Below are 14,731 nucleotides of genomic sequence, written 5' to 3' on the forward strand. Positions count from 1 at the left end.
TATCTAACCTTTTAAACCTTCTCTGGACTTCCACAAATAATTTAAGACCAAAATTAGCCAAATCGGTCCAGCCGTTCTCGAGTTTTAGCGAAACTAACGAACAGCGATTCATTTTTATATATATAGATTGTATTTAAAGACATCTAAAAGTCGCAATAGAGCTACAAGTCAAAGCTCTATCGTTCATCCGTGTATACTAATACTTAGTGTCTTTCATACTATAATTTGGTTTACATGAAGGTTTAAATTTTACTGAAACGTCCCACTTTCACACAGGTGATAAATAAACAGTCTTTCCTCATAGTGGACTGACTCATCCTCTAATGAGCATTCCGTTGAATCATTGTTTTCATGGGCTTAATGAAAAGTCACATTATCGGCAACCTACGCAGTGTAGGCAGAGTCGTCGAGACTCGTGTTATTGCATATAAATTGATAGAAAACACCTACAGAAGATTAATCATCAATACGGTACTTCGGAAGATATCTTCTTCTATATATTAATACGTGAAGCAAAAACTTTGTATCCCTTTTTACGAAAATTGCGCGGACGGAGGAGTATGAATTTTTTCACACTTATAGAGAATATAGAGAAGAAGTGCACAATGCTAATATTTTTTTTAAATAATGCATAAAAGATACATTAAATCAATAAAGAAAACATTACACACACTACATACCATGTATTTGACGCACACACGCATACATACTATTTTTATTGTCAAACTTTTGTTCTTGACGTCTGTTGTCAAATTGAGAATAGAATATGGTTTGTCTTTCTTAATATTTTTTCTAGTGTAGTCTTGGCGAAATTTGTGATTATAGAAGTATAAAATACAATCATAATAGTGTACAAACTTACAGTTCCAATTAATTATAGTCGAATGTCGACTACTGCGGAACCTCTAGTATTAATATATTTACTATTAACTTTAACAACAAGTGAAGATCGATTGTTTATGTGTTTTCGTATCAACAGAGCGATGATCGCTTTTCCAAACGAGAAGTAGTTTTTCTAATAGTTACAAAAGCATTAGCACAAATACGATCTACCTTATGAATTAGAAAATACATGCCGGGTTCTTACTGGTGGTAGGACCTCTTGTGAGTCCGCACGGGCAGGTTCCACCACCCTGCCTATTGCTGCCGTGAAGCAGTAATGCGTTGCGGTTTGAGGGGTGGGACAGCCGTTGTAACTATACTGGGACCTTAGAACTTATATCTCAAGGTGGATGGCGCATTTACGTTGTAGATGTCTATGGGCTCCAGTAACCACTTAACACCAGGTGGGCTGTGAGCTCGTCCACCCACCCATCTAAGCAATAAAAAAAAACCTTAAATATTAACTTAGTTTTAATAAAATAGAACGACCTCCATAAGGTTCGTCGAAGAAATCTCTAGAAACGCCTCCCGAGATATCTGCAGTGCAAAAACTGTACAATTCAGTAACGACGCGCTACACGGAGTAACTAACAAGTTTTTTGCTACCAACTGTTACTTCCACAGCCGATACCGGCTTTTCATTAGGGCGAGGTACATGTCTTTATATGAACAATTCGATCTGAAAAGATTCTCGAAGCGTCCGTTTCTGTTCAATTATGGACTGCTATGAATTGTACTGGTACTTCACTGCACACTTTCATATGATTTTTTATGTGACACTTTAAGTACAGCGACGTTATATATTAATACTTTCTTAATTAATATAATATATTATAATTAATATTATTATAATAATACGTTCGTTCGTACAATTGTACGAGGTGTCTCTGACCCTTAGATTGGTGTTTGTATTTGAAACACATCGTGTTAAAAGTTCGATAAGGAAAATTGTTTAGGAAATAAAAAATTAAGTGCATACTGCGATAAAAACCGTAAAATCGTATTTTTAAATATATCTTGTTATTAACTGCCATCTTGCCACAAAAGCAGAGGAATTGATTTGTTGATTCATGTCTGAATTAAGGTCGCCTTTTGTAAATAAAATGTTATTTATTGCGGCTTTCACTGCAATATTATTGTGTACAAAAAAGAATTTAATAAATAGTGCATAAATCGCCATAAAAACAGATATGGCGCTATTAAAAATTAACATGTCGGCTAATGATCACCGACCTATCTGCATGACACGTGGTCGTAAACAAACCATCTCTAGTTTTAGTTCGGTAATCTGGAAAAAATCTTGAAAGATTTAGTAATCATTAAATATAAATAAATAAATAAATACGATACGTCAAGCATATCACATAAACAAACATATAAATGATAAGGGAACGTTAGGTACGAAATACAAATTGTAAACCAAATCCTGTAGGAGCAAACGATTGCTATAAGAACAAATTAATACAGACCGCACAATTGCTTTACTTATCTCGGTCTTGCTCATACAAATCAGTTACTTTGAAGTGTGAGAGAAACAAAATATTAATTAGCCTATTATATCGTGTTTATATTATGTACATTTGGCCAAAAGTAGGTCAATATCTGTAACACAACACACACTGGTCTGTCGATGTTTATGCATTTGATTTCGTTTATTTTCATATTTTTTTTATAGTCACTCTTTTATTTATTTTATTTATTTATTTAATATATTTTGTACACACAGCTGTTAGAAAAAACACGACAACAAGTAGTATACAGAGTACAAGGGCACTACTTATTTCATATTGAAATCTCTTCCAGTAGGCCCACCCTCTTTACAATTTTCTGACAAAAATAGAATCTTTTTTTTTTTTTGTTTCTATTAGCCCTAAGTTTAAAGAATTTAATATGAATTTTAAACGCTTATTTATGTTTCAATGAAATCGTGATCGCCAACTTCGGATAATTGTATGCCCGGTTCGTATAATTCCAAGATACATTACAGTAGTTTTGATATTAACAGTAATGATTAAATTAGTGAGCAACGCTATGTATTCCCATTCCCAGGTAACGTGTTTAAATTTCACTTCACAAAAGACGTAAGCGATAAAGCCGAGATCTTTTGTACTTTTTGTGAGCTTTGAAAGGCAGATGAACATACGGCCCACGTTACCATGAGAGAGATGAGAGCCCATAATCATCAACAACGTGAATGCCGCCACCCAAATTAAAGCAAGAGTTTTAAAGTTAGACAAGAGGTTTTATAGTACAACGGCCACAAAAACGCATCCTTCGAACGGAAATGCATTACTGCTTCACGGCAGAAATAGGCAGGATGGTAGTACCTGTGGTAGTAAGTACCTATCCGGGCGGGCTCACAAGACGCCACCACCAGTAAAACTTTGCAGCAGATATAGACAGACTACTGGTCTTTCTCGATATTATAATTAATTGCGAGAAAAAAAATGGAGTTCGAAGAAAAGATAAGGAATTCTCGAGGATATTACTACGAATTTATAATAAGATTTTTTTTAAATAACATTTCTACAATGACTATTGTTATTGTTTCTCGCAATCTGACGAGGAAACGTACAAAATTGTTGTGCAAATGCGCAGTAATTAGCTAGAATTTACGTAAGCCCATGGAAACTGTGTCGTGGGAGGCATATTGTTTTGAACTCATATAAAGCTTCTACGATATTACATTTTACATTCGTCCCATTGTTTCGTCTTATAATAATAACGCTGCCAAGTGATGATGTCCTTTACAGATTTTTGTAGATACAAAGGCAATTGTTTACCAAAATGGTAGTGTATTTACGAAAAATATTTTTTTATCGCGAGGCTGAAGACTGAGGAACAACAAAAATATCCCATGACGGACAATAATAATAACGGATAATCAAATATACTTACTTATTATTGTCCGTATTTTCATTTGTTTTATACAGAGCTTCTGTTTGACCTTTTGTATATATTATTACGCTATAAATTGCTTACAAAGATAAACTGAAGATTTGATATTATTGTATGAATTCAGATTATTTGATTTGATAGTATTAGATATAGCTTCAGTGCGATAAAACAAATGCTGTGCTTAACATTCGCTCTATTCTTGGAGTTATAAAATTCAGATCTAAGTTCAAAAACAGCAACCTACCACAAAGGTAACGTCAACGGGACGTTAAGATAAGCTCGACCTTATTTAGAGGGTCGGTGGCTTTTGATGCGGTCGGCATGTCAAACACAATACCGTGAATCATATTGTGCTATTTTCCCACAATAATAGTGAAACAACACTATTGTATTTTTTTTTACATTTAGTTTCAAATTGTCCTCGTCCTCTCAAGGAGCTATTTCAAGTTATTGTGTTCACTGAATAAACCAAGCTTTATGTTGTTAGGTATCGAAATAGTCAATTTCAAACATTGTGTTCTAAAACAAAGTAAATAATTTGTTATCCTTGTATTTTATAACTGGTTAGTATCTCTGAGCTGATTTATTTTGTCGTGAGTAGTTCAAAACGTACTTGTATGAAACGCCATCTATTATCGACTAGTAGTACTACTTACATGCTCGCAACGCATCCAGAGATGGCGGTAGTGTCGCAGCATTACCTCCTTGCATCGACGCTAGGGCAGCGTAAGTTTCGTGTTCACATGTTAAAACCTCACTGTATTTTCTTTTTCTATGAATTATTGCTTTCCACATATTAAACTTTGGTTTCCTTTCCCTTTGGAGACTCATCACTTTATTGTTTATTCACATATCACAGATCCTTACATCAGTTTTTATTCTCAGGAGTACAAGTTTTCATGAGGTCTCTATTAGATAAATTGGCAAATAAGATCAAGTGTCAATTGAATGGATACAGACAATTGGTGTGTAAATCAACCGCCGTCACTAAATAAAGTGACAACCAACTAACGGCCTTCATTGAGTATAGGGGTGTATCCCTCGACGACTTCTATCACTGCAAAATACATAAGTGCGACTAACATTTAGAATAAATTATTTTTTATTGGAACATCGATAAATCTACTAATCAGATCAACTGAATTACAATATTGGAAATATCTGTTTTCAACAATAAACACTAGCTTTGCCGATACACAATAAAGCAGGCCAATTTAATTTTTAAATTGATATTGTGTTCAATAATCATTCGTCTATAACATTGTCGTAAAATGTATAATAGAACATGTTTAAAACTGTTATTTTGATAAACTTTTTAAATCATGGTCAGCGATCAAATAAGTCTTTCCATTATGTATATTCCATACATATATGGAAACTGGGTCGTCTAACAGTGAGTGACACTTGGAAGTCAGGTTATCGCTAAATTGAATAGGGAATATGTTTTCATTAGAAAAATTTATCGTTTTGAAGCAACTTCTCGAAAAATAAACTAGAAATAATTATTTTCGTAGACCTAAAAAATTCTTACCCCTTAAAAAACATATTTGCCATGTTCCCAATTTCAAGACGTGAAACACAACGAGGGTATTTATTACAGAGTATTCGATAGACATTCTTCTGGTTAACATATCCAGGGATTTTCAGTATGGAATTGCTGAAGTTCATGGGCGACGGTAACCACTCACCATCAGGTGGGCCGTATGCTCGTCTGCCTCCAAGGGCAATAAAAAAAAAAGTATCTACATTAGAAAAGAACGCCAAATTATCTAGTGAAATTTTCGAATAAATAGACTGATTCAAGCGGTTATTTTATGAATAATCAATAATACAATGAAAACACAACTTTTACATGAAAATCTCATAGATATATTACATGAATACAATACTAACTCTACCTTTAAACATAAAATCATTGATTAGAAGAAAAAATAAACGAAATATAGATTTTGCCGGAGCACGAGTCTTCTGTTTCAATATCAAGTAAGTAGTAACATTAGAAATAACTACATATAAAGTTACATTTTATACGCATTGTGCTTTGTAATTATATAAATATTTATTTACTTTATTATTATTATTAGTTATTACTGTTGTAAGTCCCATACACATCGCAACGTGAATGCCACTATCCGTTTTAATACGTGAGGGCAAAGACAGAATTGTTTAGGTAACTGCTGTCCTACCCTTCAAACCCTTCAAACCACAAGCATCGCATAAATAGGCAATACCAATAATAAATTGGCAGTACCAACACAGCGTCAGGCATAAATAGGTAATAAATAATAAGTTAATTCCTACCATCACCAATTACGCAAATTTGTGACACTTGAAATTGTATGAAATTAGAAACTAACAATGAATCAGCAAACTGATTCCAATCTTACAATGCGAAATAACCATCAAAATGAATGGTAATTATAAAACAATGAGCAAGTTTAATGTACAACGGAAAATAATTATGAGAAATTCGTGATCTATGAATGAGCCGTAATTACTCGGTTTTCGTAAACTTATCACACGCTTAGATTGAGCATAAAATGAAATTCATTCATTTGATATTTTATTAACGTAATATCTTCACATTACTATTATGTCTCATATAAACATGTCAATCTTAAGATCCATTTATATGCTAAGCCTTTAAGGTGATAAAGCCAATTCTTCTTCATTCAGCCAATTTCAGTCGCGACAAAACGTTCGGGTTGAGGGACCCCTCATTATATCACTACAATTAATATTCAATTATTTTTCAATGTGACGACAGACAGAGGTGTATTATCCTCCTAAAAGCATCTAGTGGGCCGTGAACTTAAACTACCCAACTTCGCCAGAAAAAAAGCTCCAGAAAACATCGATCGATATTAAATGATTGCGCAAATTATTTCAAACGAATCAGAAAATTAAGGTCGTTGTGACCTAAAGGATAAGACGCCCGGTGTTTAAGTACATATACATATTTCGTTATTTTTCTCATGAGTCGTTTGTGCGACAGCACTTTAACAGCAATAAATTTAGGAATCTCGATCATTATTTTCTTATTGAACTAAATTTAAAACCTTACTAATTTTTTAATGAATTAATATAATGTTTTCAGATTAAGGCTTTGAATACAAATATTTAAAAAATAATTGTTACTTCCCTATTCGTGTAGTTTACCGATGTATATTACCGATTGGACAGCTAAGAGAACCAATGTGTCTATCTTAGAACAACTGCAGATCAAGACAAGACTGCCTACACTCTGCCTCTGCCGCAAACTCGGGTACTTCGATCATATTGCTCGGAAACTGATAGCCTAGAGAGACTATTCGTGGCAGGGAAGATCGAGGCAAAGAAACCACGCGAACGCAATCTGACAAGGTGGTTCGATCGAATCCGTACCACACTAGAGATCCCATTCCACGAAGCCCTTCATGCAGCCAATGGTCGGAGGCGCTGGAGGGACATTACAAGAAGTAAAATCCTGTCGAACTATAATGGTCACGACCCTCAGCAGTGAGGAAACGACGCGAGGGGGAGGACCGATATGCCCTAAATCATGAACAGCTTTGAAACTCAGGGTCTAATTAATTCTCTTTTGTCTTGTGTTGACATTTGAAAGTAGTTCTCAATGATAACGACCTACCATCTGACGGACTCCTCTGCCTATTATTCCTATAATAAAACGACAGTCTTGTAATTTTCACTTCGCCTTTTTTTATTGCCCATGTAGGCAGACGAGCATACGACCCACCTGATGATGAGTGGTTACCGTCGCCCATGGACTTTAATACCAGGAGCAGAGCCAAGTCACTGCCTAGCTTCATACTAAAAAGTTATTTTTAATTTTTAAGAAACTCTATTTCTAATCGATTTGTAAGATATTTGTGATATATATTATGTTTGCATAAAATTACCGTCTTCTAACCATTACGAAATGTCACATTGCAAATAAAATCTCAAATTACCAATACACACACACGCACATTATTATAGCTTCTTCTATAAATATTGTTGGCACAGTGAAATACGAAACCAATACATAATACATACTTAATTATTCTTGTAGTTTTTGCACACAAAATTTCCGATACTAAAATTTCTGTCATGTCATAGTTTTGAGTAATACAACAACTGCTTGAATTCGTATTTATTTTAAATTTAACATTATGAGTTACTTAAATATGAAATGAGATCATATATGTACCTAAATACTTACACATTAAATATGACACTTGGCATAAAATAACACATTGACCAAAATGAATATTAACATTGACTAAATAGATTTTTTTTATTAAGGAATAAAATAACACATTGAGTAAAAGCAATATTGTCATTAACTAAATAGCATTTGTTTTTAATTATTGTACGAAAATGTGGCTACTGCAAATATTAACTGGGATCTGCTCGCCTAACACTTAGTTGTGATTTTAAAGCCAGATTCGTTATTACAGTCCAGGAGTTTAAAGTCTAGACTCTATCAGACATATATCCATTGTCTAGGCACCCCTAAGGCGCCTAACCCGGTCGTTGCTTGGATGAATCATGACCGAGGATAAGGGACTTTTTGAAGGGGTTGTGCTCACAGGTTAACTTTGCTTTAGCGAGCACTGGCAATATATAGCTGAAGGGAATGGACCCATAGTGCCAACCAAAAATGCGGGCACATAGAATTAATCTCTAATGTGGTATAAATATAATTTTGCAGTTTTACTGTTTAAAGTGTGCATTAGGGATTTTAGATACATGGGAAATTCGTCACTTTTGAACCGTTAAATTCAATATTAAAGCTTTTAACAAAATTGCGTACATATATACATAAGTATTCACTATAATATATTATAATATACTATTTGACCCATGCTAGGCCCGGCCTAGTCTGCCAGTATCGCCTAGTAGCGCAGTTTTTTTTATAAACTTGACGTTCCTAATTTTGTAAGCGTTCGCACACAATACTTATTAATATAGTAAAGATGATTCAAAGATATTTAAATCGTCTCCGTGATTCGACTTCTAATTTGTTCGTCAATGTCATAAATACAATCTAGGGACAATATTAAAGACAATGTTGCCGCTCAGAAACACCTAAAAACTTTTGATCATTTATCTCGAATATTTGAAATTTATCATTCTGTTAGTAGAGGGGTCATGAACTGCTGTGACCGTCATTAATTGTACGAAAAACTTAGATTTTTTTAAAAGTAATTGCTTTTTATTTAAATGGTACTATGACAAAAATATTCCCCGGATTACTAAGTGTACTGTGTATGGTAATTCTTAGTTTGGTGACACAATTGGTTGAAATGATCGTAATCCCGTCAGCAGCTAGCAATTTTTATAAGGAAAGACGTAATTAGCGCGTTTTAAAATATTTTGATATTTGCATAATTACTGGTGATAGGTTGTAATATAAGCCCAACCGGGTAGATATCTTGCCGCGAAGCAGTTACGTGGTTTTTTTTATGATTGAAGGAGGCCCGAAGGCCTTTCCAGTTTCACCAGGACAGATGGGCGAGCAAAGGCTCAGCCAGGAGGGGTGGGATTAGCTAACAGCTGCCCGAGCGCCTCCGACGGAGACCTAACAACTCAAGAGCAACTGCTTCGCGAATGAATCTACTACCGGATCGGAATCGCGACCCGCTGAGAAGATCCGACGAGAAACTCAGCGGGCTGATGCATGGGTGAGGTTGCACGTCGACCTTTTTGTCGAGTTCGACGAGTACGGTTACCGGGGTCCCTAAGCCTGCTCCTAGTGTTAGAGCTGAAGGCGGCGAAGGTTACTGGATCTGATGGATCCGTAAGAACGTGTCTAGGGCGTCGACGGTGACTGGCTCCTGCGTGATCAGGATAGTCACGAGGTTTGAAGGGTAGAACAGCCGTTTTACAATTGTGATTTCATCTTTATATCCTAAAGTAGTTCTAGGTAACCGCTTAAGATTTGCCGTTCACCAAATATGCAATATGTATTTTTATATCTATTTTTTTTCGTCTAAGACTCAATACACCACAATGCGAATTCATTTCTGGGTTCCGATCGGAGCATCATAATGTAAACCTGTTAACGCAAATTCACTGTTGTGGAAAAGTTGTATAAGGACGAGAACCGTGTCCTAGTTATAGTGTCGTTTCTAATAATAATTAGTACTGAGATAATAAACTTAACCTTCTCAACTAATTGAGTTCTCGATTTCACCGCTCGTAATCTCAGTTCCATCTGTTATAATATTGTAAATACGTTAATAAAGTTACAATTTAAATAAAGCGTTTTAACTCCTTTTAAGTTGCAGTCATGAATGTTTTTGCTGCAAATTTAATTAACTGATTATTAACATCGGTAGGCATCGGTATGCTTGGCTCTGCCCCTGGCATTGCTGAAGTCCATGGGCGACGGTAACCACTCACCATCAGGTGGGCGGTATGCTTGTCTGCCTACAAGGGCAATAAAAAAATAATCTCATCGATTCATAAATGTTGATGTGTTAATTGTTTTTTGTACAGTTACTAAGCTTTGTTTTAATTAGAAATTAGGGATCAATGGAGTTAATCAGTTGGAGTTGATGGAGGGATCAGTGGATTAACTTTTTGTTGAATCAATAATTACATTCTAATTCGATAAGCGTAACTATTGTACGATTGGTTCAATTAATTGAAATTTATTGTTTGTTATTTTTTTACAATTCGCGAACCAATTAGCATACAATAAACAAGGTTGTAGTAACTTGATACTTTCATCGGTCACTTTAGTAAATTTGATATGTTTTTAATAAAAATTTGGCTAATACCCGAGGTTCGGTAATTACTTGAGTTTATAGACATCGCAGCTTGAAAGCTGACACTCGGATAAAGAGTAGTGGCATTCGTTTCATAACACATTGTCATTGTCTATCAACTCTGGCAATGCCCTAAGACAAGACGAAAGTACGCATAGGTAACATGATGATAAGAGCCATCTTAGGTTCAAAAAGCATACACTAAATAGTGGCCAACCCTATATTTTTTTTGTTTTACTTTTCTTTTTCTGTCCAAATAGACATGAATTCACTTATCTTTTTTTTTTTACCTATGCTGATAGCCTTGATAGGCTATTTCAGCTTCATCCTAACGTTAGTAGGTGAGTGCCCCCTCGCGGGGCTCAACGGGAGAATTGCTAACACTGACCCTAGCAAGAGCAGTGCTTCGCAGAATCTACCACCGGATCGGAAACGCGACCCACTGAGAAGATCCGGCGAGAAACTCAGTGGGCTGTGTCTGTGGGTTAATTTGCTCGTCGAGCCCTTCGTCGCAAGCGACGGGTTCGACGAGGACGGTGACCGGTGCTTGTGGTGCCTGAAAGCACCGTTAATGGATCAGGAGGATCCGTAATGACGTGAGACTTATCGCTTTTCACATACTGATATGACGAAGCAACATTTATAATCTGAGTTTCATTGACACGACCTTGCGTCATCCGTCAGATATCGACGGCTGATCTAACTCAGATGGCACGGTGCCAATTCAATTGTTTACGAAAACGAACGCCGTAAAACAGAAATAAGGCTGCGTAATGCAGCTGAAGCGAAGTAACGGGTTCTTTCTTGCATGAGTTTCCCGTGGTTACGCAGATTTTATTAATAGAACGCGTATTTCTTTTGGAGGTAGGCGCATAAAAGACTGCTGTTGCAATACGGTTCAATGTAAAATTTATTGATACTAAAACTGTATTCTTTGCGTATTCAGTTCGTTAACTAACTCCAAAAAAGGAGGAGGTTCCCGATTTTGATTAAACCATTTGTAAATCTCTTCTTGTATTATTGTAAGGATTGGTTCCATATCCCTGTAAATTTCGTCAAAATCATATGAACAGTTAAATGTAAAAAAAAAAACGTTATTTTTCTTTTTTATTATCTATATATTAATACGTGAAGCAAAAACTTTGTATCCCTTTTTACGAAAATTGCGAGGACAGAGGACTATGAAATTTTCCACACTTATAGAAAATATAGAGAAAAGGTGCACAATGCAATTTTTTTTTTAAATAATGCATAAAAGATACATTAAATCAATAAAGAAAACATTACACACACTACAGACCATGTATTTGACGCACACACGCATGCATACTATTTATTGTCAAACTTTTGTTCTTGAATTCTGTTGTCAAATTGAGAATAGATTAAATTTGTTTGTCTTTATTAATATTTTTTTATAGAGTAGCCTTGGCGAAATTTGTGTTATAGAAGTATAAAATACAATCATAATAGTGTACAAAGTTACAACTCTAATTAATTATAGTCGAATTTCGACTATTGCGGGATCTCTAGTTATAATATATTAAGCAACCTTTCAATATCTTATACCAAAATCGGATACTGTAATAGTTCTTAGAAAATCGATGTTAGTTTGAGATATTTAAAACTGAATACGTACATACAGCTCGTAACGCCATACATATAGTAGAAAATATATTAGAAAGAATAAATTAGAGAGAAATTAGGAAAGATATTGCATTTAAAAAAAACAAGATCATTCATGTAGTTTTCTCTCAAAAATATGTTTCTAGTTAACCGTTCAATTAAGAATCTACTGATAACGTCTTATCAAACTCGCAAGCTCCGATAGGTACTGAAGTATCTTACACAAATATTCATCGATCGAATTCCCTAAACAAAATTCGACACAGATATTGTCCAACTTTTTTTTTAATTTTTTTTATTGCCCTTGTTGGCAGACGAGCATACGGCCCACCTGATGGTGAGTGGTTACCGTCGCCCATGGACTTCAGCAATGCCAGGGGCAGAGCCAAGCCGCTACCTACCGCTTAATACTCTTGAATAATAATATATAATATTAATTATATAATAAAAAATAATTAATAATTAAAATTAATAATAATATAATACTTGAATACTTAATACTTGAATATTTTAGATATATTAACGATACAAATTACATAACGTTATTGCAAAATATTATGTTACGAATTCTGAACACACTACTATATGAGCAATACCGTCTTTACCATAAGGGCACACGGGGCCCGTGCCCAAGGCCCCCATTCTCAGGGGGGCCCGAAAGACCGACAATTTCTCTCAAACGTTTATTCTCAAAACATTTTTTTCGGGCACATTACACTTTTTTCACTAATCAGTAATCAGAAGGTATTTACAAGGCATATACTATGCCTATAATAGAAAATTTTGCTCAACAGAAATCCCGAAAGAAACCGTTATCGAAATCGTAACCAAAAAACCAGCAGCATTCTAATATCATTAATGACATATTATATCATACTGTATTTGATTACCTATAAATGGTCTCAAACTCAGTAAAAAAATGTTATTATAATTCGCTTTTTTTACTTTCCAAAAGGGCCTCAAATTCTTGTGTGCCCAAGGGCCCCATCCTAGTTTGAGACGTCCCTGTATATGAGGTGTACTAATAATATCATAATGATGTCAATATGGCACTCCTGCACTCAAATTAATGGAGATTACTCGTCACAAATTCCTGTACCCGTAACCTAATTACCTACTGTGTTTTTACTGTATGTAATTTTTATTGATGTAATTTTTTATATGACCAGACGGCAAAATAACGCAGACAAATTTATCACCACCGTGTTTGTGAAAACTTAGCGTTCATTATAACGGTGGCTCCAAGCTACTTTCCTTTTGTACTTGTAGTATGGAAAAAAGAGCATCGGTCTAAAAAAAAAACACCCTCGAACCCGAATACAAATATATTTCAAAAGGCACTGAATCTAACTGGAAATCTAAATCAAACTCCGTGTTACAGCAGTCAGGGGTGACCACGGAACAGATAATTAAGGTCTATTCCGTAGGGGTGACCATTAGACCAACGAGACGATCAAACGTAACCGCACTATTTTCGATCAGAGATAGCATACAACTTGATCAATTATTCGTTATATTACAATGAAACTGGCCCAACAACAAATCGGCTCAGTTTAGATGAAACATACTGATTGATGGTAAGTGGTTACAAATGCTCACGAACGTCAACAAAAGGCCACGTGCTGACTACCGCACAGAGCCGCTACTGATAAAATTCAGTATATATTTTCATCCAACAAGGGAAGGTATATATTCATGGTATATTTATCATTGTTTTATTTATTTATTGCGTGCTTAAAGCTCTTAAAACGAATAAAATACAGTTATCTGAGGTTATCGCGAATCCTAGACAAAATTAAAAACGGTTACAGTTATTATTCAGTTATTGTGGTTTATTAGAAATGGACCACTGCGACTATGTTGAAATAAAAAAATGAATAATTCTGTTAGCGATTTCCAGTGTGCTTAGTGCGAGTTTTTTAATTCTCGATCGCGTAAAAGTTAACTCAGAATTATATAAAGTTGGAACAGCGCCTCTAGCGGCAAAAACAGGGGCGCTGTCCAATTCCATACAAATTTGAGTTAACTTATACGCGATCGAGAAGTTAAAAAACAATAAGCACACAGATCTCAAAAGTGACGCAACGTTAATGTCCCAATCAAGCGCTGGTTCGCGTCAATCTCAAAACCGTTGGATTACTAAGTGTATATTAATGAAGGAGAGGGGTATTCGATCACTAAGATTTTATAGTATTTACTGACTGGTACGAACCTTGTCAAAAGATATTTGATTACGGAACCACTAAAGCGACGCACCTTGACGCGGTCGATGAGGCGGAAAAAGGTATTTTTCGATAAATTGTTCAAGTACAGTGGACACTTTGACTTGCGTTTTATTGCACCAACCTCAATGGTGGAATGTATGGAAATGTTTACAGCTATCAATTACGTTGTTTGTGTAGTCGTTCGTGACTCTGACTTCTGTCCTACAGTTTCCGAGTTCGATTCCCGACAAGAGTTTTGGCGACAAAATAGCGAATGCATTATCATTACTCCCAATAAACTGAAATAATGCTATCATAGATAGATTAACCCTTGAATACTAGTCTTCTATTACTAAATAATGAAATGCA

General features: G+C 35.2%; 1 protein-coding gene across 12 annotated transcripts in view; it reads right to left on the reverse strand.

Annotated features, from left to right (window-relative positions):
- The window catches only part of raskol (Ras GTPase-activating protein raskol), a 202,919-nt gene that overhangs the window by 83,315 nt on the left and 104,873 nt on the right, over nt 1-14,731 (reverse strand). For 2 of the 12 annotated variants that reach the window (XM_028177624.2, XM_028177626.2), the window contains exon 2: nt 4,437-4,688. The exons of 9 other annotated variants lie outside the window; for them this stretch is intronic. In XM_028177624.2, the coding sequence (XP_028033425.2) occupies nt 4,437-4,611 (175 nt within the window). In that variant the 5' untranslated portion in view covers nt 4,612-4,688. The remainder of the gene's footprint in view (nt 1-4,436; nt 4,689-14,731) is intronic. One more of the 12 variants, XM_028177625.2, reaches the window with a different exon arrangement.

Source organism: Bombyx mandarina, chromosome 15, assembly GCF_030267445.1.
Source record: "Bombyx mandarina strain Sakado chromosome 15, ASM3026744v2".
Taxonomy (NCBI): Eukaryota; Metazoa; Arthropoda; class Insecta; order Lepidoptera; family Bombycidae; genus Bombyx; species Bombyx mandarina.